The sequence below is a fragment of the Strigops habroptila genome, chromosome 5 (genome assembly GCF_004027225.2).
Source record: "Strigops habroptila isolate Jane chromosome 5, bStrHab1.2.pri, whole genome shotgun sequence".
NCBI classification, from domain to species: Eukaryota; Metazoa; Chordata; class Aves; order Psittaciformes; family Psittacidae; genus Strigops; species Strigops habroptila.
This window is the reverse complement of record NC_044281.2, coordinates 70,316,301-70,341,147: the sequence shown is the minus strand read 5'-3', so window position 1 is coordinate 70,341,147 and position 24,847 is coordinate 70,316,301. Positions and strand designations below refer to the sequence as shown.

Genomic DNA, 24,847 nt, shown 5'->3' with positions numbered 1-24,847 from the left:
CCTGTTCCTCTTCAAGACTAAACTATTCACTTTGCAAGATACAAATGAGACACTGCTACAGTAAGGCAGTTGGCCAAATGAATATAGACTGTATGAAGACATCCACTGAGTGATTTCTTGACTAAGTTTGCGTTGTGTAGCTTGGTACTCAGTCAGCACACACGGTTCACATTTCTGGTCTATGGTGCAAACACATCTGCTGTTGCAGGTCTCAGCTTGATTTCTGAGCTCTTGGTGACAGTTAAGAGGACTGAGTTTGTGGAAGTTGTGGAAGGCAAGATGGTTTTCTCTCTATATATGAGAAATAGGGAACTATACTGGTCTAAGCCTTAGGTCAGCATAACTCACTCTACATCTGCAATCCAGGCACTGCTTTGCCTAGATTTCCTGTAAACCATCCAGTGCCTCTTCCTCCCACCCCATCAAAGTTTCTCAACTTACCTCTTGAATTTGTAGATTAAAAAAACAGCCAAGCCTACGAACACCACAGACAGCAACATCAGCATCGCCGAACTGCTGTGACCCGTGCTGGAATCAACAAGGGGTGCTGCAGGAGGAAAGGCAAAGCATTACATTTGCAAGATACTATTAGAGAACACATAATTCCCAGAGAGTTAAGCTCAACTCTGTCTTTGCTACATCTGCTTTATCACCACTGCATGGTGCATGCTGGTTTTGGCAAGACCAATCAGTAGGAAACAAATTGTCTCTCTTGTCCTTTGAAAGCCAAGCTCCTCTTTCAAGACAGTGCAGTCTAACATCTCCTAGTGAAAGGCACAGCAAGCCATGCTTAGCTGAATGGCTGACCACTCCTGTGTTAGCACTCTGGGCTATTTCTTTTCAGTCTTTTCCAGGACTGGAGTGGAAATGAAATTTATGAAGTGTGGCTTAATGCATGTCTATTCCCCTTTGGAGAAGCTAATTCAGAGCATCCATAAACAGCATGACTCCCATTTTCCAAGGATGTGTGTCTGTCTCACATGTGACAGGGATCCGGTCTGGTGAGAAGCTTCAAGGTTCATTCTTGCATTGGACCTTACAGACTTTTTAATCAAGTTGGTTTTCACAATGTGGAGGAGCCCAGAGCAATAATCCTGGACCTAAGTATGCGCTACATTATAACATTTTGTAAATTTGATCCATCCATCCTTGACATTGTCTCTAATGACGCACAAACGATTATAAGTAGCAGCTGAGTGTTTCTCACTCTGTATAAATATTTGGATTTGTTTTTTTACTGTTCTCTATTCCTTTTCTGTCACCCAGAAGACAGGGACAAAGTTTATGCAAATAGAGTCATTTTGGTTCCATCACCAAATTTTCACACCTAAGAGTCTGACATACTGCCAGTATTCTGCTTCTACTACTTCTATGGACTCTTGTGCAAATCAACTGGCTGTCATTGCACCCAAGTCAAAATTCAATGGGAATGGTCATGAAACAAATGCAGCACCCCCACTGGGTGTATGTGAGAACAGCTGAGCACTCTAATTCCACACTTTGCAGTGTCTTACTAGAACAAACCCAGATTCTGAACCTGGAGTCTGCAGATATTTGGATTTCATTCCCAGTTTTGCAAATTAATTCATTCCAGCCTACTCCTATTAACATCTGACTCTCACCCTCAAGCACCAGTCAGACAGTGAAGGCAAAAAGGCATTACCTGTAGTATAAGTCATAAGCCTTGGTTTAGCCCAGCTCTTGGCTCTCTGAGAATCTCATGTAAAAAGAAGCTAAAGTGTATTATCACGGGACATGAATCCCAATCTTTCTGAGTTGCTATCAGCAACGTCATATGCACAAGACCACACACTTCAGTTAATTGCAAGGGCAAAAATAAATCCATCATCTCCTCTGTAGTCATCACTGTCTCAGCAATAGCTGAGAGCTTTACATTAGGCTGGCTGAAATTCTCAGCAGTAGCTGAGAGTTTCACGCTAGGGTGGTTTAAAGTAAAAGGGGTGATGAAACTTAAAGTGACTATTCATTACTTTGAGCAAAAATGAAAATAGGTAGCATTGAAATTTAAATAAGTTCTAATTTGTAGAAGTCAATATTCAATATTCCCTGTAAGAGGTCTACATCTTCTTTTCATGAGTATTTTGCCCCTATAAAGTTTCTTGGCTAGTCATAACATTAACAAGCCCTTTGCAATAAGGATTTGATCCAATATCCATGATAGCAATACTCCCACTGAATTCCACAGGTGCCCAATGGGGGCTTAATATTTGCCTGATTTTCTAAAACACTTGAAAAACATCAATGCACTAGTTAATTGAGCCATAGGGAACTCTTAAGAGGTATTTTAAATACGTGTACAAACTGGTGCATGAAGATGTCACTGCCGGATTGCTTTTCACACTTCCTGCTTCTACCACAAACAATGTCTTGGTACGATCAGTCCTATGTATCCCATACCCAGTAGCACATACCAAACTGTGAGTGCTCTGATGTAGACTAGTTCTCCTAGAGTTGTCTGAAGGCTCAAGAGAACCACAGCTATGCATTTGACTTCACACTCACCTAATGTTAACTGAGTAACATACACAATGACTTCAACACCAGGCTTCAGTTCAAATTGGACCAGGTTCTGGTTGAGAGCATTAAAAAGGATTTCTACCACCTGACAAAATAATAAGAGATATAGTAGTTACAATATAGAAGACAACAAGCTCTGAAGAACATTCAGGAATGCATGTAGCCTATGAATGCTGACCAACATCTCTTACTGGTTTCAGGAAGAGAAGGGAAACGAGAGACTGAGGAAGTGGAGAAAAACATGTGCATGTGCTTTAGACAGAACTGAGTGTTATTGCATGCAAATCTCCCTACAGGACTTTCGAGACTCACCCAGTATATCATTCTACCTCTCCTGTGAAGCAAACCAAGAAAGTTAGCATTTATTTTCTTCTATATTGAGGAGGTAAGAGAAGAGTGAAAAGAACTAAGGATCTTTTCACCCTCCCCAATGTCCTGTGAGATTGATCTAATGCACTTTGAAATCACTGATATATTTGCCTTTCATGGTGGATAGTGGAATTGAGTTAGGTGGTCCAGCCTAACAACATTTCTTTACTCAAATAGGCTGTTGGGGATGGGGATGAAATAATCCAGTTTTGATAATGAATGGCAAATTTGCCATATCTCTCCTTCATTTAGAAGAGGGGTCTTGGACTGGATTTATCCATGGCTCAGCAAATCAGCTGTGTTATTTGGTTGCCTCAGAGCACATACCTGGCATGTCACACTGGAGCCTGAGTTTGTTAATGTCCAGTCTCCCTAGAGTAGTTCCAATGGTCAGGGCACAGCTACTGAGCAGTTCTGGTGGCCAAAGGAACCTGGATTGTAATCCAGTGCAGAGCTCCTCAAATGGAAGCCAAAACCAGGTGCCAAAGTACAACTGAGCAGATTGTCAAATAAAATTAGAGCACTAGAGCTTCAGGCCTTATTGTCAGCTAGTCAGAAACCTAGTCTGAGCTGTCTGTATAATACTAATATATGAAATATTGACACAACAGTTTGTTTGGAGTGAATTTTAACATGAGTAGATCCTACTGAACAGGACAGAAATGACTGCAAGAAAATACCTCCAAAAAGCCCTGCAAACTTTCGCACCACAATGCACCTCTTATGCACACTCATCACCAAAAATTTAAGAGGCCAGCTTTGCTAGCTTCCTAGGACAAACATACTACACTGAGGGGACTGACTTTGCTCAGTAGGTGACAAGAGCTTCTATAAAATTCAGCAGTCCTCTGAATTATTTCATGTTTAATCACAGAAGAGTTACTCCTCCAAGAGTTACTTCAAGATGGGCTCACACATAGCTTGCATCCAGTAAAAATGCTGCATACAAGAACATTAGCTAGAGCTAAGCAGCCTTTCCAGCAGTACTTCACTCCTTTGCCTTTATAAAAGCTGATTTAATCACTTGGTAATTCTACCATGAAAGCTTCAGCAGACTAGTGCTGTTGTTCCTAGCTCTTCCCTTGCCTGCATATCACTGTTGCTGTTCATCACTGTAATTACCTATTTATCTAAGTGGATGGATATTGTAACTTCCAAATATAGTTTGCACACGCCATTCGCTGCTGCAGAAAAGAGGTCTCATTCCAGTGATATACGAGCTGAAGAGCTTCCTGTATTTTTAGTAAACCTCAATATATTACCTTGCTGCTTTGGCCCCTGTGTATTAGCATTCCTTCAGGGACTAGAGGGAGTACATATTCAAGGTTCCTTTGGCCATAACTACTTTTATAAGGACACACTACCAATCTAGGAAGAACTACTGCTGGTAGACTGTGACGTATCTCAGTGAGGTATTAGAAAAGCCTTTTTTTTTCTTTAATGCCATAAACTACACTGCCACAGTCCCAGATGATTCCAATTCCATCATGCTTATTGTAAGCAATTTTCAATACTGCACAAGTTAAGTAGCCCATCTCCAAATGGTATGAATGTTCCATGAATCTTTCTTTCCTTACTTGCTCCAGATCAGCCTCGCTGCTTTTCCTCCTCTCTGTTGTGTTTTTATGGGGCAGTATGAAGAGTTCAGCAGAAGTAGGTAGCCCGGGAAACACAGCTACCAAGATCTGTTCATCAGGGATACCAGTGACCTAGAAGAAAAGTAAAAAGGAGGTCTCTAGCTGCTGTTCTGTTACTGATGTTTCCATTCACCACGGGAAACACTCTTGCATTAAGTTATTATTTACCAGTTCCAGTGTAGGTGTTGTGGTCCTAATGAGCTGTTCTGCCCATTTGGTGAGTCAGAAATAGAGGTTTTGCTAATGATTCACTCTACTTCATTTGTAGAAGCAAATGTACGATTGACAACACCTCTGAATCCAAAGATCTCAACACAAAGTCCAAACCTGCTATTTCTCCAGATCTGAATTTTCCATACAGTCCATCTTGCTACAAAAGAATGACCCAAAGTCAGATCCAGAGAGTCTGGCTCAGAGTGACCACTGGTAAATGTGCAATTAACAGGGACATATGAAAAAAAATATAATGCCTGCAATCAGCTTCTAATATCACATTATGGGGATCCACATTTGCCATACATGAACACCTTTATGACTTCAGTTGGAGACATTTTACTACTGGGCCTGACTGGGAGGGCTGTTCTAGGAACTGCTCAGTTTGCTGAACCAAGAGTCAGTTCCACACCTGACTCTCACAACTGTCTTAGCATGACCTGCCCACTGAGGTTACTGCTCTCTGTCCCCAAATCCAAGCTGTGCATTCTCAGTAAGGCAGGAAGCCTCTCCACCCTCAGGATCTCTCGCTTTATGAGGCTAACCCCATTAGCTCCCTGGTCCTATCTACCTCAAGCTCCTTGGCTGCATTCCTGAACTGAAATATATCAAAGGGGCAGCCCACTCTTGGTGATCCATCCTACAAGCACAGACTAGGCTTGTACAGCTAGTTACACTAGGCTGTAACTAAATAGTCACAAAAGGATATATATGAGGAAGCACTTCTACATGATTTCTATTGCTGTCTGTAACCGTTCATAGTTCCAATCTAATTAATTTCTTTTTTTTTCTTTTGCAAGCTTGCCTCTGAATACAGTAAAAGAGAACAACAGTTTAAACAAATGAACTTCGTGTTTTCTCAGGATGAGAAAACAATCAAGGAAGCTCTTATAAACTGTGAATTTTGAGTGGGCTGCAGATGAGAACAGCTGAGCAGGAATGTACTTTTCTGGTAAAATTAATCAGCCTCCATTTCTAAGAACAGCTGTAGCTGAAGGAAAAAAAAAAAAAGAAAAGAAAAGCAAGATACATTTTTGGCAGAATGTAAAAAACACAAAAGCTTGCCTAAATCTATCTACTGATTTTACACAAAACCAAAATCCCTGGCTATTTGATATCATAAATTATTCTGTCTCCTTTCCTGCAAGAATATGAGCACTGGTTTACATATTCTAATTATTCCCAAAGGAAGATTCAGTATCTTCCACCCACAGAAGCCTCTCTTTTTCATGTATTTTAAGGGTAAGTTTATTTTCCCTCTGAATCCTCCTTTTTTTTGCCAGTTGGAAAGGGAGTAGTGCTTTATAACATTCACTAGTTGCTACACTTAGATGCACGTGAAACTTCTGATTCAGTATCAGGAAGAGGTAAAAATATCTTCCGCCTGCATCCAACATACTACAGTGTCTGTCTTCTGGGATGACTTGGATCGGCTGTTTAACAACACACAGTAACACTACCCAAACGTTTGGAGCACAAAACAGTAGATACTGCAATATCAATTTGGCAAAATAAGAATAACGATACTATTACAATCTAGGATTTGTAAAGTCCTCAGGGATATTATAAGCTAAAAAGCACCGCAGAAACATTAATAAAGGCAATTATAATATTTCCACAAAATTCCCAACATAGTTTGACTCTGTAAAAAGATCCAGAATATTAAGAAGCTTTTTATTGATTTAGATGATAGCTTCATTATGGCTGTTCTTTCCTGTTCTTCTAAGCTAGCATGTTGGAAAAGTGCACGTTTTAACAGCCTACTCAATATTAGTACAGATGAGGAAACAGATGCTCACCTGTGCTAGAGCTCTCTTGATGACTTTGCCAATGTCTTGTCTCCATTCAGGGATGTCAGGGTTATGGTAGTCCAAGTTGGGAGAAAATGACAGGAGCTGAGATTGGAAATACTCTGGAAGAGAAAAACAGTATTTATGGGAAGATTAAATGGACAGTGTTCAGGGTACAGACAAAGGTGCAGAAGACAACAGGAAGAGCATAACTAAATTATCTTGAAGCAAGAGGGAAAGGAAAGGCTGAAAGAAGAAAAAGGGGCTGGCTAACACTAAGCAGGACAGAAAGCTTGCAAGAAAAGGATTCCTGTAACAGTTCTTATAAAGGACATTCTGCCTAGTGCCAATTTGTAGCTTTTCGCAGAAGAAATGGAAGCAAGCATGAGAGGTTGCTTTCCCTTCACAACACCTCTGGGCTTTGTAACTTTGCCACTCAACTTCATCAGATTCTGCTTACGAGGAAGTTGACCAGTAAAGAAGGCAGCATCTGGCTAAAATCTGGAAGGTCTATGCAACCGCATGCATTGTGCTCTGCAGAGCAAACACTTACTGTAAGTAATGTTTTCAAAAGCAGGTATTATCTGTTTGCACTCCTAGAGGGAAGCCATGAGCGGTTAATACCCCAGCAAATCAGAACCCAGTGGTGCTAATGACTGGCTAATCAAGCAATGGCTATTCATGAAACACTTTGAAATTACTTCCTAATTGAGTGATTGCAGGGAGGAAGAAAAACTTCCTAGACTTCAAATACAGAACAATTTAATTTTTTTTCCAATTCCAACTCTCCCCTCTGGTATCACCAGGCACCAAGACATCTGGAATCCTTACAACAACTTTGATTGCACAATGGATTTGGGCCAGTGGAAGGCACAGATCCAGGCTAGGAATCACATTCAGATATAAGTTCTCTCCTTTCTTTTTTGGATATGTGCTGTGCCTCCCCTTGAAGCACCTGATCTCCAGACACTTCAGTTAAGTGCCATTAATCATTCGTAGGAAGGTATCAGTTTTAGATCAAGATAAACCAGCAAGAGTATTAAAGAGGAAATCCACAGACTAGCAGGGATGTGCTAGCACAGCATTTATGTTGCATCTTTTGAAAGATCTGTTCTTTCTTGTTAGATGGTGCAGTATATTTTTAAATAAAAATCAAGGAGAGAAGGGAAAATGTCTCAAGTTCTGAAGGCTTAACCCAGAGCCTGATATATAATGCCTTTGACTTTTGAACGTTCAGTACCAAGTCCAATTTATTTTTTGAGCAAATTCTGGTCTGTTAATCACATTTTGAGAAAACCCTGAATAAATCTCCTCCACTGCTAACACCAGAAAGTCATGCTTTCCTACCTAGAGCCATAATGACTTAACACAGGACAAAGATTAGGATACTGATTTAGCAGAGTACATGTTTACCAAGGATGTCACTTGTTTACATACTCAGACTTGATCTGACCATCAGACCGGGGGTCTGGAAGGACTACTTTCTTAGACTTGGTCAATCTGCAGCATGTGCTGCACAGGACTATTTGGACATTCCAGCTGGATTAATTTCTCTTTGTGATAAAGCCCAAATAGAATGGCAAAATTTCTTACAAGGCATTTAAAAACAGAGAGTAAGGAGTGCTCTGTCGACCTACTGGGGCCTGACATTGATCACCTGTGGGGATGCCCCTCAGATATGCCTGATTAAGGTTTATTCCAGAAACTAGTGGAAAGATGCAAGTTTCCCTGAAGTAAACACTGCAGTGCTCAAAATGATCAAGTAGAGGGCTACTTACATTTGCTAATAGTGAGTTTGCATTACTAAGTCATATTAACAAATTATTAAACCCCATTGCATTTCACAGCCAGGCAATCAATAAATATCTATTTAGCTGGCTGTTAAATCTGAGCATACAGCTTTCCAGACACCAGAAGGACATTTATTTATATTTAATTACTGAAACCAGACACAGATAGTTCAGCTACACAGCACAACATGAGTTATTTGAAGTCCAAGTCTCTCAAGAAAACCTACTATCCAAAGAAAAGCTTGCCTTCAAATGCTGGATGCCAATAACTGGATCAGGAAAATGCAGACTAGCCCAGGGAGGAAATTATTCTTTGGAGAAATCTCAAAGTCCTTGCCAAAACTGCTGAGAGAGCTCTTCCACTCAGCTTTTATTAAGCCCCAAACAGGGTAAGCTCTGTCTAAACACGTCTGACAAAGGGTGCTTTTTGGAACCCATGACATATATATATGGCAAGAATGTACCAAACATTACCCACAGGGAAGTCTGGTAGACAGTCAGACTTCCAGCTGTGGCATGGAAGATGGGCAGAGATACCAACAACAAAGTCATTTCTGCCCCCTGTTTTACAGACCCTTGTTGTTTTATACAGTCAGTGTATAAAGAGATACACCAGCTGTATTCAGGCCACCTTAATATTCCTCTATGACTACTTTCCACATTGAGGAAGCAGAGGGAAGGCAGTCTGGTTACAGCTCTAAGTGTTTTTTATTTTTAGGAGTTCCCAGTCAGTGTGTACTAACACACCAATAGACAAAGGAAGCACCAGCCACTTTACTCCAGTGCTGAGTGTACAGATTTGGCTACTTGCCCCATCCAATTCACTTCTGTGTTTTGTGATCATGACACATCTGAGCTACTTTGTTTACAGTTTGTTTTCAGAGGTTCCTCCAGGCACCAGAGTTCAGACAGTTCATTTTGGTTCAGCAGTGACTGACTGCCTGTTCTTCGCCTTTAAATACCCCCTGAGATCCAACTGTAAAAGGTTGAGGGTACCATGCACTGCGATCTCCTTGGTGTCTTGGGTGAGGGTACTGCCTGCAGCAACTTGCACAGTAACAGTGTTCATCCCCTCCACAGTGAAGACGTATGAGATGCTGTTCTCCAAGGTGATGAGGGGCTGCAAGAAGGTAGAAACACAGATGGCAATATCAAAATCAGGGTGAGATTAACTTGAGATCACAACATGCACCTGACTAACCCACCAAGCCTCAACATCCTTCCTCCCTAATATAGGAATGGTGTTCCAAGCTCACATGTTCTGCTAAGGCCTAACTGTGGCCTAAACACTACCCAGTGAGAACTGCCTGTCCCATAGGCAAATGTTTCTGTCACTTCAGTAGATGCTTCCTGAAATATTCTTCCACTGAGCTGCAACCCATTATGCTATGAATACCTCGGTAGAACACAGTCAGCAACTGCAGATTTAGTGCTGCAGAAAACTGTGTTGTACACACACATATATGCGCACACTCAGCATAGTTGCTATATCAGCTGCACAAAATGCAGGATCCAGCTCAAATCAGCACTGAACATAAACCAAAGATGCAGATGCTTCTTCAAACAATCCATATTGTTCGGATTCAGGGCCAGTCCTTGCTTTTATGAGCACAAATCCATCCACCTATCTGAAAGCAACTCTGCTCAGGTCAGAGTGAGGGCACCCAGCATTGCCTTGTTCATGCTTTGAGTGTGTAAGATAGCTCCCACCACAAGCTGTAAACCCATGCTAACAAGGCTGAAAGCATGGCATAATACCTCCTGACAATACTGTCTGAATGTGGCTGAATGGTTGACCTGAATTTAGCTAACTCAGAGCCCTGGCAGAGAAAGCTCACTTTATCTCCATCTTCCCGAACAAAAACGTCCTCAATAGCATTACAGCTCTCCTTTTTACACACGAAACTCTCACACTGATACATATCTAGATGAGAAAAGTGCACCATGTTCAGGAAAACAGATTTGTATATAGATGTATTGGGTTTGTGTGGCAAGGTTTTGGTTGTTTCTGTGAGAAGCTGCTAGAAGCTTCCCCTATGCCCGACAGAGCCCACACCAGCTCCAAGAAGGACCCACTGCTGGCCAAGGACAAGCCCATCAGTGATGGTGGGAATGTGTCTGGATAACATAGTTAAGAAACAGAGAGGGAAAACGCAAAACAGCTCTGAGAGAAAGAGCTGCAGAAGCAGCTCTGCAGACACCAGGATCAGTGAAGAAGGAGAGGAGGAGCTGCTCCAGGCACCGGAGCAGAGAGGAGCCTATGCTGGAGCAGGTTTGCTGCAGGACTTGTGGCCCTGTGGGGGACTCATGCTGAAGCAGCATGCTCCTGAAGGACTGTACCCTGTGGAAGGGATGCAAGCTGGAGCAGTTCGCAAAGCACTGCAGCCTATGCTAAGGACTCACATTAGAGAAGTTCATGGAGGATTGTCTCCTGTGGGAGGGACCACACGCTGGAGCAGAGAAAGAGTGTGAGGAGTCCTCTGAAGAGGAAGGAAAGGCTGAGACAACATGTGATCAACTGACCACGATCCCCATTCCCTGTCCCCCTGTGCTGCTTGGAGGGAGGAGGTAAAGAAATCAGGAGTAAAGTTAAGAAGGGAAGGGGAAGGGTGTGTGTGGGGGGAGAAGTTGTTTTAAAGTTTGGTTTTTATTTCTGATTATTTTACTCTGATTTAATTCGTAATAAATTAAACTAATTTCTCCAAGCTGAGTCTGTTTTGCCTGTAATGGTAATCAGTGAGTGATCTCTCCCTGTCCTTATCTTGACTCATGAGCCTTTCATTGCATTTTCTCTTCCCTGTCCAGCTGAGGAGAGCAGTGATAGAGCTGCTTTGGTGGGCACTTGGCATCCAACTGGGGTCAACCCACCACAACTGAAAATCAAAGGTGTAGTCCTTGCAGTGCCATTGATCTGACAGCTGGTCTATAGACAAATCTCTTGGTTTAGGGTAAACCATTAAAATGGAAATAGTGATACTAGCCTCCATTGAAAAAGCACACAGAGGTCTAAGAGCACAGATAAAGTCATTGTATGGGACATTGCTATTGTCCCTTCACTACACTGCCAGCTTATTTCCAGAGCAAACTCCCTAAACATTCACTTTCCAGTTCTCACATTTCATCTCAATAGACTGCCAACCTGCCTGTGCTTCACAACAGGGGCCATATACAGCATTTTTATAGCCAAATCAAAATTTTCACTGGCACAGGCAAGACTGGCAAACACATTTCCCTCCCCACAGAAAGATACCTTTCTTTGACCCCCTCATCCATGACCTGAAAAAGCAGTAGGAAAAAGAAAATAAAAATCAAACAAAACCTGTTTGACCACATGGAACCCACAGTCCAAGCTAGCAAGGGTGCCAGTGTGCGTTAGCCCTGGAGGTTTAGCTAGGGTATACCGAGATATACACCCATCCTGCACAAGCAGAATGGACCTGTATCAAACTGCAGTAATATTAACAATCTTCCTGGAGGTTACAGGATGTGACTCTGTGCAAGAGCAGATAAGAGGAACAAGTCTAGCCTTTAAAATTACAATTTTGTTTTTTGAATGTGTATGCTGGACATTCCATTATCATGGATGATTTCACCTCCATCATGGAGTTTTAACAGTCAGCCAACTCCTTAATTTTAATTCAAGAACCAAACCTGGAAACTAACTCTAAATTAAATCAAGTCGTTTAAGGTTCATTTACTCAAACCTATTAGACAGCTGGGCACATTTATTAAACTGGACCTGTGTTAATCCAAGCAAATTTGCCTTTGGGCATACTGCAAAAATTAGCACAGTAGAAATTCAGTACAATGGTTCCAGCACGGTGAGGAGGACAGCAGAAGAGCCTCAGCCAGGTCATCTGAGTCTAAGACAACATTTGCCTATGCAGCAGCACAGAGTACCTTAGTGAGGCTGCACAGTGACACAAGACACATCTGGTTCTGCCTGAGATGCCTACGGGCTGAACAGGAAAAGAAGCTGCAATCCCTCAGCATGGAACTAGAATATATCACTTAACAATACCAGCCACTATGCACAATGCTACACACCTCATCCTTTAATTCATACACAAATCAGTGTCCACCTGTACTTTGAGCACCACAGTCTGCCTATGAGTGGGCACAGAGAAGAACCTGACACGTACATTAAACACCCCAGAAGGAATTTCGATGTGATGCAGATTTACATCCTGAAAAAAAAGGTGGCTGCTGCTCTTATGTCTATATCCTTTGCAATACTTCTTTCAGAGTTGAAGCATGTTTCATAAGGTAGCTGGAGATAATGCTTTGCAAAGAATGAAAGGTGCTCCGGGTCTTTGATTTGGCCACAGGTAAGTGGCACTGTCTTTACTAATCCACACCTTAACATATTTCAGCAACACATACAATCACCTCGAGGTATTATAAGGATCAGCTACTCCACATGCAGCTATGTCCAAAGCATCCTTATCTGTTTGTGCTCTGTTGCCTATGGGCCTGAAATTTAAGCTAGAAGATAAAACAGATAACTGATCATATTTACAACCCAATTGCAGGCACCATGGGAGCTGCATGGAAATCTTCAAAAACACCACTGCTTTGCTCTACCTTTTCTAGATTACTTTTTATTTAAAGAAATATTTTATAAGGTCCTATTCACAATCAACTTCTATATTAAGGACAAAAACAATGGCACGAAAACTCTGACACTTGGAACACACTGGAGGGCTTAAGCAGATGATCAAGTTACCAATACCTAATTTGTTTCAGATGTACCTTAATGGCTGTCAGCATGTGCACACCGAGCGAAAAATATCTGAACTGTAATATGATTTTGCATCCCTCTCTTTCAATGCAATATAAACTATGTGGCATTACCTGGTACTTGCCATGGACTACTACTTGTCATAGACTAGATGTGTGTATGTGCGTGGTTGTCATATCTCAGTCAGGGCACAGCAACTTGCCAAGTTATTGTTCCTGAGCTCCTTCAGTGCCTCAATTACGGTTCCACAAAAATAGGTGAGTTCTTACAGTAAGCTCCTTAATTTGATGTAAAATCCCAATAGACACAGCATTTACTGTTTGGGTTTTCTTTTTCCTGCTACTGTTGGTAGCTAGGGTAAGAGGTTAAAATGCAAACTGCTATGTCAAAGAGAAAATAAAATACGTGTGTACCTGCTATTTTTTAATCTCAAGTTTCATATTTCATGCAAAATCCTCATTTTCTTTCTACTGTGATCTCACCTCAGTGCACACCCTCAATTGCATTTCAATAATTTAGACAATGATGTGACCTGAACTGCTTTTGTAAATAACAGCAGATACTACATTTCAAAATTATCAGCTGTACATTTCATAATTGTAATAATGGAGGATAGTGCCTGTGTCAGCTGTCTCATTCCTAAAGCCTACAGTAAAAACTTTAGCTAATAAGCAACAGACAATAGTCATGAGTGGACACAAACAATTCATTGAGAGTCTAGCTTCAAATTCTAGATACAACTGGTTATTTGAACACCAAGAGTTTTAAAGTATTGTGTTGGAATCCAGCATTATATACTGCGTACTGGTACATAATGGAAACCCCAGCAGTTTTTGAACACCAGCAGTTTTTAAACACTGTGTTGAAAGCCAGTATTATCCATATATAGTGGTATATAATTCAGTTAAGTTGCAAGTGAGCACTGGTAATAACAGTGGTCTTTAAAGCTCAGTAGGGCTGATAACAACCAGATGTAAAAACATAATGACTCCTAAAACCAACACAAGACAGGAGGAAATTAACTCACAAAGGTTGAAGTTCAGATTATGACAACTCTTTTCATATAAGGAAAAAAACTAAAACTCAAAACAAGCAGAAACAAGAAGTTTTTGTTAGGTCTGAGAATGTTCCCTGTCTGGTGCAACAAGCTTAGAAAGTAAAAATGAACTAAAAAGCATCTATACCTTGGTGCTGTTACCAAACCACCAGAAGTAGGTAAGTGTGCCTGCCTGGCTGGGCCAAACTACTGCAGTAATGTTGACGTCCTTATTTCTGATGGCGACAAAAGGAACACTCAGTTGGACATGCTCCACTGGACCTGTGGGAAGAGAAAGTTCATTGTTAGGGGCTTTGAGTTAAATCCTCCCTGCTCAGTCATGAACAGCAAGGATCTTTCCTTTAAATAAATTGAAAGTCTGTTGTCAGCTGTGAGATTCTATTACAGCAATACAAGAGAATTTCATCAGTCAATAAGCAAAAGATACCAGATTACTTCTGGTAATCAAACAATGTTTTTCTCACTCTTAATTCTATGGGAGCCAGAAATGCATTTTCCACAGTGCTAATTTCAGACAGGGTCAACACCATGTGTAGAAGAATTTTTCAAATGCAGTTTGAGGGAGAACAATGAACTGGCTTTGCACTAGATAGGGAAAGCTGCTATTGAAAGCTTGAGGGAATAGGACATGAGAGAGGAAGAAGGTGTTTTCTTGAAACTATATCCACTGAGCTAACTAAGATTTGTGGGAAAATCATTTCATCCAAGATGGCTCATCTCTGACTATATATGAGACATTTATGACTAGATTAAATACACCATGACTTTTTTTTTTTTTTTAATAAAGTCTCCAAAAGAAAGACCCATGAGTTTGGAAATCCTAAGTATCTTTTTGACTTTGGCCTGACCTTGAGAAGTCTTTGGGCAGTCAGTTACCACTAGCAAAAAGTCATGAACCATTTGAAAGATGAGTCCATCGGCATATCAAAGGATTTAACTGTCAGAAGTTTTTTCTGAAAGGCCTAAAAAAACCCCAAAGTTTCAATGTCAAGTTGTGTCTAATAAATGCAAATGCCCAGAATGTGTCAAGTGCACGAAGTCCAGAATTAAGAAGCCAGTTCCTCTCCAGAAAAACATGTGTAAAAAATAATGAGGTTTTGTTTGCTAGTTTGTTTAAAGCTTTTACTGTCTCCACTGTTTTCTTTCTCATTTAATTTTTTGGTTTTACTGGTACTAAATTTCAGCTGATAAAAGCTGCACATAAGTCAGCGTTCTTGGGTCTTTCTGGATGGTACCTTTTAAAACTCAACAAGCTGATAGACTACTACTGTGAGAAGGAAAGGGTGAAACAAAAGATAAAGAAGTGAGATTTTATTTTTTTCTTAATAAAACATTAATTCTGGGGAGCAGGAAACTTGCTGATTTTAACTGAGACGATCTTCTTGTGTTCCCTCTCAGCTCTTCAAGCACAAAATAGAGACATTAACCACTTCTCCACCTATTTGGGATTACAAGGATTCTGGAGACCAAGAGCTGTTTTTTTACCACCACAACATACAGCACCAAGCAGGTTGCGCCTCTATCTTTGCTTTTGGCTCCTTAAAACTTGTTCTTTCCCCACATGCTTTTCCCAAGGGGTGTCTACCTGCAAGTCGCTCCTGAATTCTGCTCATAACAGTACTCTGGGTTCCCAAGAACAGCAGATTCCCCCAAATATTTCGTGATAGTGGATGTAAGAGGAAAACCACTAATATCTTTACTTCCTCTAAATGAAGAGATGAGCAGCTTGACAGCAGGTTGCAGAAAGGTGAAAAGTTGACTGACCACTAATAAACGCACAGGGTAGAAAGCTACTGTTGCTTAAGGCCAATGAGCTTCTTTCTTCCTGTTTTTTCAGCACAGGATTCCAGCACCAGAGAGATCGTATAATAAGGGTGATTTATATAGCAGGCATTTTTGTTTGTACACTTGACCTTCAAGGTCAAACCTTCTATATTGACTTGTACATCCAAATATATTAAAAGTCTAGTACTGATGTATCATCTTATTTCATTGTTAGCATGAATGTAAATGCTTCCATGGAGGTAATGCTAATAAGTTGGCTACCTAAGAATGCTATAAAATTCAAAGGAGACATTTGAGAGGCTGAGGAAGAAAAGGGTAGAGTAGCACAACCAGGCCAAGTTACTGCCCCTTGTTGCATTCTGTTCTAAAATCCTCACCATGAAAAAAACAGTTCCTACGAGAAAAATCAGATAATCCATACAAAGCTGGTTGTTATTACCGGGTAACCATCACTTTTGTCAGCTAATGGCCCAAGGTGAAGGAAAAAATAGTTAATGCTCTAATAACAGGTTGTTAAATGCAGCCATGATTGACTTTGAGGGAATTATGAGCATAATAAAAGCTTCAAGGAACATTTATTCCTTCACACAGGGAGCCTGAAATTATAAAGAAGAAAATGGTTCTTGAGTTTTGGAAATTTCTGACTTGCTTCTTTCCAGCAGAAAAGCACAAATAAAAGATAGGCAGGCTAGAAGACATTATCAGGCCAAGTGGGAACACAGGCATGGCTGTGAACACCATTAGGGGCAAAACCCATAAGGTACATATAAACACAGTCAGAGCTCTCTGCCCAGGAGATCTAGTAGCCTGAGAGCTGGACAAAGGACTGGGATCTTCCTGGTCTCAGCCTGCATTCCACACCCTCTGTCTCTCCTGTTCGAGAAGCCAGCTGGGGGCTCTATATCCGAGTCTGCTCATGTGACAAGTGGAGGGAAATTGCATTGATCCACCAAACAGGAGGGAAAAGCCAGGGATGTATGTCACTCACATGAAATATGAAAAGTAGCTCATCAGCCCTTGTTACATTCATGTCCCAGGAGGTATGCTCAGCATAATACTTTTCTTTAATAAGCACTGTAAACTCCCAAATCAGGAATAACTGACTCAAAATTTAGATTAATCTAAACCTCTTGGTATTAGAATTGTATTTAAAATGCACATTTGGACTTTGTTTCAGATGTTTTCTGGTCTCTGACCCTTTCAGAAACCCCAAGAAACATTTTCAAACCTTTCTTTGTGAGGACTGCAAGTGTACTCGTGTTAAAATAAACTTCTGTTCCTCTTCATTCAGTAAAGTTTACTTAACAAGATAGAGGTGCTTAAAAGTCCAAGCCTTTGGATGAGCACGAGCTGCATATGTAGGTGGGTTTGCACTTATTCTTAGGCCCCACTGAAGTTGTAGGGATTTTCAGTAAGGTCAGGTTTTCACTCAAGGAATCTAACAGCTGGAAATACTTACAGACTACATGCAGGAAGAGGACAGCAGTGTCGGATCCCAGGCTGTTCTCTGCATATGCCATCACCTGAAAGATTCCAGCGCTCTTATAGACATGCCAGATGCCATCCTCAACAGGGCTGAAATTAGCATAGGATACTGCAATGCCATCTCCAAAATCAAGCTGAATGTTTGTCCTTTGGGGATCGCCCTGCAACAGAGAAGGCTGGATTAGGAAACTGGGCTGATAAGAGTGATTTATATTACTCTCCATTCCACTTCTCCGTTCCATTTCATTAGCATGCACAAAAACTCTTAACTTTACCCAAAATGCCTAGCTTTGTTCTGTCAGTCCCCAAGGTGGACAGACTCAGATCCACACCGGCTAATTATATACAAGCAATGCTTAAAATAGCTGAACATTACACCTGTAAAGAGATGTTATCTCCCCATCTTGGATTTAGAGACTTTGAGAGGGCAGATTGCCAATAGCGCATATATCAAGGGGACCATATCTGAATCATCTCATGCAATGCATGGTTGAAGATTATGTGTCACTGAGGTGGCCAGGGCTTCACACAGCCTTTCATTGAATAGGCGGTGTCCAGCAAATACCTCCACCAGAGGTAGCGAGGCACCACACTGATGGTAGGCCAGATGCTAGTTAGAGAGCAATTCCAACGTGCACATGATATCATCAGGAGTATTCTGGATACAGGACAGTGTTTGAAGTGACTCTCCAATGTGTTCGGAAGAAACAGAACCTAGTCACCGAGATTTTTTTAGTCTAGTCTAAGCTAGTTTTCCAGGCTTCCTATATAGTCAGTGAAAGAGAGAGAAAAACAGTGAGAGAGCAACATATCCCAACTGAAGATAACTGACACAGGTAACATGAACCATCTTCTGCAAATGTCCATCCCTGTACCCTGATGATAGAGAGTCTAGATGACTAGTTTCAGCTAGACATGTAACTCCAGGGTGGCTGTATTTATACAGGTTGAGTCCCACACTGAGGACTGCCAGTTTTTGTCTAATGTCAGTCACTACAGAGATAGGGCCTGGATACACATGAGAATGAAGTAGATGATGAGAAAAATCCCTTCTAGGATTACTGTCTGTGACATCTATTAAATGAAGGAGGGAACAGCAGACAAGACATTCTAGCATTGTCTAGATATTGTCAGATATATTGTCAGATATCGTCTAGAGGCAGCAGCTGTACTGTTTTAATTTAAATCATGCATTAAACCACTATACGTGAACTGTAGAAGTGTCTGTTATTTCAGTTTCTTGGAGCCTTACTTTATACTTGTCCCCAGCTGACTAAAAGTAACACAAAAAAGGCTAATTTAAACACAGCTAAACCCCACTGCAGTGATTTCACTAAACTGAAATAAAACTACACCTCAGATTAAATCTGTGTAGCTTTCTGGATATATGTAAGATGTGTTGGCTCAAGTAATTTCCTTTCATAACAGTCTCCACTATATTCGCTATGGGTGAAGAAGATATCACTGGGAGATGCTCCCAGCCCAAAACTGAAACCAACTCCTAGATATATTTAGGATAACAGTGAGATTCCAAAGTAAAAAAAAGAAACAAACCCAAAACCAAACCACAAACTATCCAACCAAAAAAATTCCCTGCTCCTTAATTTAGCTTTGTTTTTTTTTTCTTTTTGAATAGAAAATTCAGGAATATTTCATGGCCATCTCATAATCCCCATTATAGCTGTAAATGCGCAAGGTCAGGATCAAAGCTAGTGTGCAGTTCCAGTATATTCTGATCTAAGGAAGGAAAGCAACCATGTAGCCAAACAGTTCTGCAGTTCTGATGTACCTCCAACCCCTTCACCGCCAGCTCAAATCCTGCAGGGTCCTACATCCACTGAGCTCACTAAAGAAGACCACTGAACTCACAGATTTCACTAGAGCCTCTGGGCCAAGTATTGCTCAAAACAAACCACGATTTCGTAGAAAAACTGTGCAGATCAGACAAAGGGAAAATATTGCTTGGGATAACCACATATTGACAGTCCCTAAAAGTTTTAGACCTGAGAGCACCATCTTTTCTATGGGCAGTAGTTCTCAAGTTTACCTGTGTGTGGCAAAACACATGGCTTGCAGCGTAAATTCTGACTATGAACCTCACATCCATAAGTGATTTTTCATGTGGTCTGAACACATTCATACACAGCACAGATCCATTTGAATCATGACTTATCATCCCAGGAGTCAGGTAAACGCAGAATATTGATCATGGAAAAAGAGGTCCTTTAATCAGAATTAAACAGCTCACAGGCTGTTCTAACCCAAATGATTAGCAAGTGAGAACAACGGTGCACAACAAAGGCTCCTGCAGAGACAGAAACAGACATGAAAGGCAAGGGATCCGAGTTCCTGCCTCCCACTGACTCCAAACTCATTTGAGCTGCTGTCTTAATGGCAGTTGCCATCAGCCTGTGTAAATGGCAATTGTGGTACTGACACAGGCAGGACACTGTGTTCCACTACTGGTCCCAGTCCTGAAAGTGCACCTGATCTTTCCCTTTGGATGGAAACCTGGGAGCACAGACAAGAAACCAGACTACACTGAAGCAGGTCCGCATTGTAAACAATCCGGACCACAGCATGTCCCCAGACTTTATTGTCCTAGCAGGCTATGCCTGCATTAACTAATCAGTGTGTAGGAAGGGGTTTTTTCAGATGTGAATTTGCCTTGAGTGTATACTTGAAGTCTTCAGGTAGACACCAATATATTCAGAGTTATTACATGTAGTTTTTAAAATATATATTTTGGTTATATATCTTAGGTCTCTCTCCTTCCTTACTCCATCATTCCCATTTCACAGGAGCCAGAGGAGTTTTGTCTATTGACTTGATCAGGGCACCATTTTCACTTCTGTCCTACTAGAACATTAGAAGTACAGTATAAACCAAAAATAAAACATAGGGAACTAGAGTGGTAGTGACTCTAAAATTATCTATAGTAACATCCTTTTGATGTTTTTTTAAGTCACTCTAAACAACTCTTTATCAGGGGCAAAATTATAATCTTGGGGTATTCAGTTATTTGACAGAAAGGCTCCCACAGCTTGTTAAACTAAAACAAAACTAGTAACAACCAAAACCCACTTCTCAAGGGAAAGTACTAAGACCACAGGTTGTCTTAGTCTTAATGGAAGACACTGAACAGAGGATAAAAATGTGATCTAGGTTGGATTCATCACTGGTGACCTTAGGCTGAAATCTCTTGCACCCATCACGGCAGCTCCTCTCTCATGCCTTACAGTTCTCTTTCCTACTTCTTCCTTGCTTCTCCAATATGATTATATCTGAAATTAGAAGATTTGAAGTGGAGAAACAGGAACAGATTTTTTGTGACTAAAGAGTAAGCAGATGATCTTTCCACTCAATTATGAGACTTGGGTCTTCAGTACAAAGCCATCCCATCACACTAATCGTATTTTCTTTCTCCTTTCCATAGCTCTGTATCCAGTACATATAATACTAAACCAAGTGTGCTAGTCCCACACATGATGTCAGATATTCTGGAGTTCATGAATATAAATTTAAAAAGAAATGAAGTAGAGGCATTTCAAATGGAAAGAAAAAACAAACAAACAAACAAACAAACCAAAACCAAAAAAAACCATTGTTCTCCATATATATTCAAAAGGTACATTTTATTGCTTTAAGCTCCAAAAACTACCAAAACAGAATGAGCTAGGGGCTGTCTCAGACAGTGGGGCTCTGTGTACTGAAATCAATGAGCAAGCAAAGGGTAGTGGAATGGATTGCCACGGAACAGCCCTTCAGAGTCATCTCCCCATCAAGACTAGCCTGGGAAAGTTTTCCTGCCTGCATGTATACACAGTCCAAATCACAATTCAGCCACATATTTCTAAAAACATAGTAAAATCATCAGTCATTCTGCATTTCTTTGTCATTGTCATGCACATATTCTGAATTACCACTGTGAACAATACTGCTAAAGCGAAATCTATAAATCCTAAAAAATTAAGTTTTAACTTAACTCTGACAAAGTCCTCATTTACTCTTGGACAGCATAAAGGTCAGTCACAACAATATATTGAGGGTGCATATTAGAAGGTAGAAAGGAACTGATGGCGAAGCACAAAGTTGCTGATCAGGGTTAATCTGAAACAGCAGGAAGGTTGAATGGAGACCGCATAGATATATCCACTGGAAGACTTGTCAGACTGCTGTTTGGCTCAGACATGGGTATAAAACTTCCCATCAGGAAACAAACTGACCAGAAAAAGTGAAGGGACGCAGGAACGAATCTGTATGATGGCAAGGTGTGTAATAAGTAAGATTTCTACAGAAATTATTTCTTCCAACTAACAAGGAAGAATGCCATTTTGATAACAATTCATTTGTCTCAAGTTCACACTGAAAGACTGGAATACTTTTGCCCAAAATCACAGAATCATAGAATGGTTTGGGTTGGAAGGGACCTTAAAGATCATCTGGTTCCAACCCCCCTGCAGGGACGCCTTCCACTAGACCACATTGCTCCAAGCCCCATCCAACCTGGCCTTGAACACTGCCAGTTCCACACTTGCAGTGAAAATCTCAGTGTTCTTTGACCCTTTTTCCTCTTAAAAAAGAAATCTATTCTTTTAAGAAGCAAACCTAACACACAACTCTTTATGGAATAAGCTGTTCACCCACAAAGACATGTTCTCGAAAATCCTCTTCCCTTAGAAAAAAAATTGATTCAATGAAATGTTTTTCTAACTATCCTTGTTTTTCAACAAAGGAAATGGAGTGAACGCCCTCACATATTTATTCAGCTGCCTCTTCAATCTATAAAGCTTTGTAAAGACTCCACTCTTCAGCTACCTTGACTGCTGCCTTATTACCCGTCTGTTTATCATTCTTTGTACGCAGCAGTTCCACTTGAGTTCCTTAATAAATTATTACTAGATTCCTAATTTTTAGATTATGTCTGTTCTTTTCTGAACTCCCACTCAGACTGTCTATACAAATCGTCTTACCATGTCAAGCCTGCAGAATATAAAAGAATCAGCCAGGTAGACAAGAAATCCCCTTTGTATAAAAGCAGAACATGCATGAACTTCTGAGGAAGTATGTAAAGAGGCCCTGTCAGATTAGTGTGGTCCCGAAAAAACATTTAGTTACTGTATAAGAATTTAAATTAATAGAAGAGTGTCAGTTAAAAAACCAAACCAAAACAAAAAACCCCACAAGGTATCATGAGAAAAAAACTTCTCTGTGGCAGTATGCTCAGATTTACAACAGCTTCTTCTGCTCTTGAAGGTCTAAGTTGCCAACGGATGCACTCCTGAGACTGGGAGGGAAGGAGCACAAGGCTTGCACCGTTTCTAGCATGTTTTCCTCAGAGACCTAATGCTGCTTGTTGTCAGAGCAAGATACTGAGGAGACAGGCATCCAGTCTGTCCTTGGTGTCGTTATTGTTATGTTCATGACCATGACATGTCTGACACACATCTGTCTCCAGGTACTGTCCCAAAATGAAGTACATAGGACAGAGTAGATGACAAAATGTGCTTGTGGTTCCCCAACATCGCCTCACTCCCTGACTGTCTCTCCTGAGACACCAAAAGATGTTAGAAGTGATGTTGTGAATTGACTGTTTTGTTTAACTCGAAAATAGATGTAACACAATACATTGTGGGAAAATAACTGTTGGACATCCAATGACACATTCCACAGGCAGTCAGAAGCCATCAGGGAAGCGCAGCAGCTGCAAACACAGCAGGGTTTTTTGGGGTGCAGTCACACATATCCCTAAACACCAAATCAAATCGCAGACAAGAAAAGGCATACAAACACTTGAAAAACCTCCTGTCAGCCTGAATACATACCAAGTGCCTTCCAACTATCCAACTATCCACTCAGCCATAAGCCTTGGTGATGGAGGTTGCACCATACATGTTTGCCAGAGGGGTGCCTGACTCAGAGAGATCACCAGAAGTGCCTCAATATTGTGATTCTTCAGGCACCAGCATTGCCTGATATCACTTACACTACTGTTGGCTACAGACAGAAGTGTACCAATAAATAAATAAAATAGATATAGGCTGGGTTGCTCAGAGGTGGTTTGAGGAGGCTCAATTACTACTGCAAAACAATAATGTCTCTCACTGCTTCCCATGAGTCTGAAAAAATTCCACACTGTTCTTAACCTTTCCCAGCAAAGATTCAGCTAAAGCTTTTTGTACCAGAAACAAAATTATTAAGCATAGATACACCGTTTCTGCCTCATAAACTCCATAAACTGCAGTTCACTGGAGGCAGCAAGAAGCTAATGGGGAAATACATTTTTTACCAGATCTATCTTTCTTCAGTGTTGGTTTCATCATCATTGACAGACACCATAACCAGCCAGATATTCTTTTGGCTTGGCCCAATGTGATTTTTTTTTGTATGTTTCACTTATAGCCCTTTCATTAATTCTCCTAAATCTCAGGTGTGGTCATCATTTCATGACCCCACCTGATCACTCTTTTCCTGTCAGCAGCCTGACAGATGAAGGAAAAGAATGCCATTCTTGCCATGTGGTGAAAGGTTTGCTGAGACCACTAACACACCTCTTCCATAAGGATGATGAAGGTGGCATTATGTCCCTGCTCTGTGACCAGCTTTCCATCAGTAGTGAGGATGTGCAGTCCACGAGGTGCTTTTCCAGGGCATTTCTCCACCTTGGCCATGTACTTCTCCCGCAAGCCATCTGTGCAGTTGTTAGACACAATCCTTCGGTACCTGGGGAACAGTAACAAAAGGAGATTGGGCTTAGGTGGTGGGCAGAAAAGTTTCTTTTGTTTTGTTTCTCCATATTAGTGCATGCACATTTTCAAAGGCTAACTGCCTGCGCAACTCCCTCACTGAAAGGAAGAATCAAAGAAACCTAACGCTTTATTAAATTGGAGAAAGCCAAACAAATCACATTCCAACCTTCTCCAGAGATTCTCGGCAGCATCGCTGAGAAAAGACACACATAGTGGAGGTGAATTATTCTGCACTGCTAAAAGGCAGATAACTCCTCCAACTTCCCATGCATGCAGGATTGCACCCTGCATCCCAGCTTTTTAATTATGCTTTTTATTGTATTTTGTCTGTCTCTGCTCAAAGGCGCTTGGAATGATCTGCCAAGAGCTTTGTCCAGTCCAATTTTAAAATAGTTCAAGGAATGGGTTTTTCTCTCAGCTATTCTTGGAGGAGGTTAGCTAACTAGCAAGACACTTGGCTATTCCCAATGTTGATGAGGAGGATTAACCCTTCCTGGTCATTTCGCAGTAAAAATGCAGGATTGGTTAAGAAAACACAGACCCCAAGTACTTTCTTTTTGCTCTCTGTCAAGGCTGCAAGCAGTTGTACTGGCCAGGGCTCCTGTAATTACATCCCATATTTATAGCAACCTTTCAGCTGAAAGGGGGTCTCTGAAGTTAAGTGACTCCAGACTCCCAGCAGCCTCACTTTAT

The 24,847-nt window shown here is 41.0% G+C and overlaps 1 protein-coding gene across 2 annotated transcripts in view; it reads right to left on the bottom strand.

The window, feature by feature from the left end:
* SORCS3 (sortilin related VPS10 domain containing receptor 3) overlaps nucleotides 1–24,847 on the bottom strand; it is a 299,459-nt gene that overhangs the window by 9,036 nt on the left and 265,576 nt on the right. For both annotated transcript variants that reach the window (XM_030488031.1, XM_030488030.1), the window contains exons 18-25: nucleotides 23,957–24,128; nucleotides 17,380–17,566; nucleotides 14,263–14,396; nucleotides 9,334–9,457; nucleotides 6,557–6,669; nucleotides 4,485–4,616; nucleotides 2,524–2,623; nucleotides 442–547 (exon numbers count right to left, since the gene is read on the bottom strand). In XM_030488031.1, the coding sequence (XP_030343891.1) occupies nucleotides 442–547; nucleotides 2,524–2,623; nucleotides 4,485–4,616; nucleotides 6,557–6,669; nucleotides 9,334–9,457; nucleotides 14,263–14,396; nucleotides 17,380–17,566; nucleotides 23,957–24,128 (1,068 nt within the window). The remainder of the gene's footprint in view (nucleotides 1–441; nucleotides 548–2,523; nucleotides 2,624–4,484; nucleotides 4,617–6,556; nucleotides 6,670–9,333; nucleotides 9,458–14,262; nucleotides 14,397–17,379; nucleotides 17,567–23,956; nucleotides 24,129–24,847) is intronic.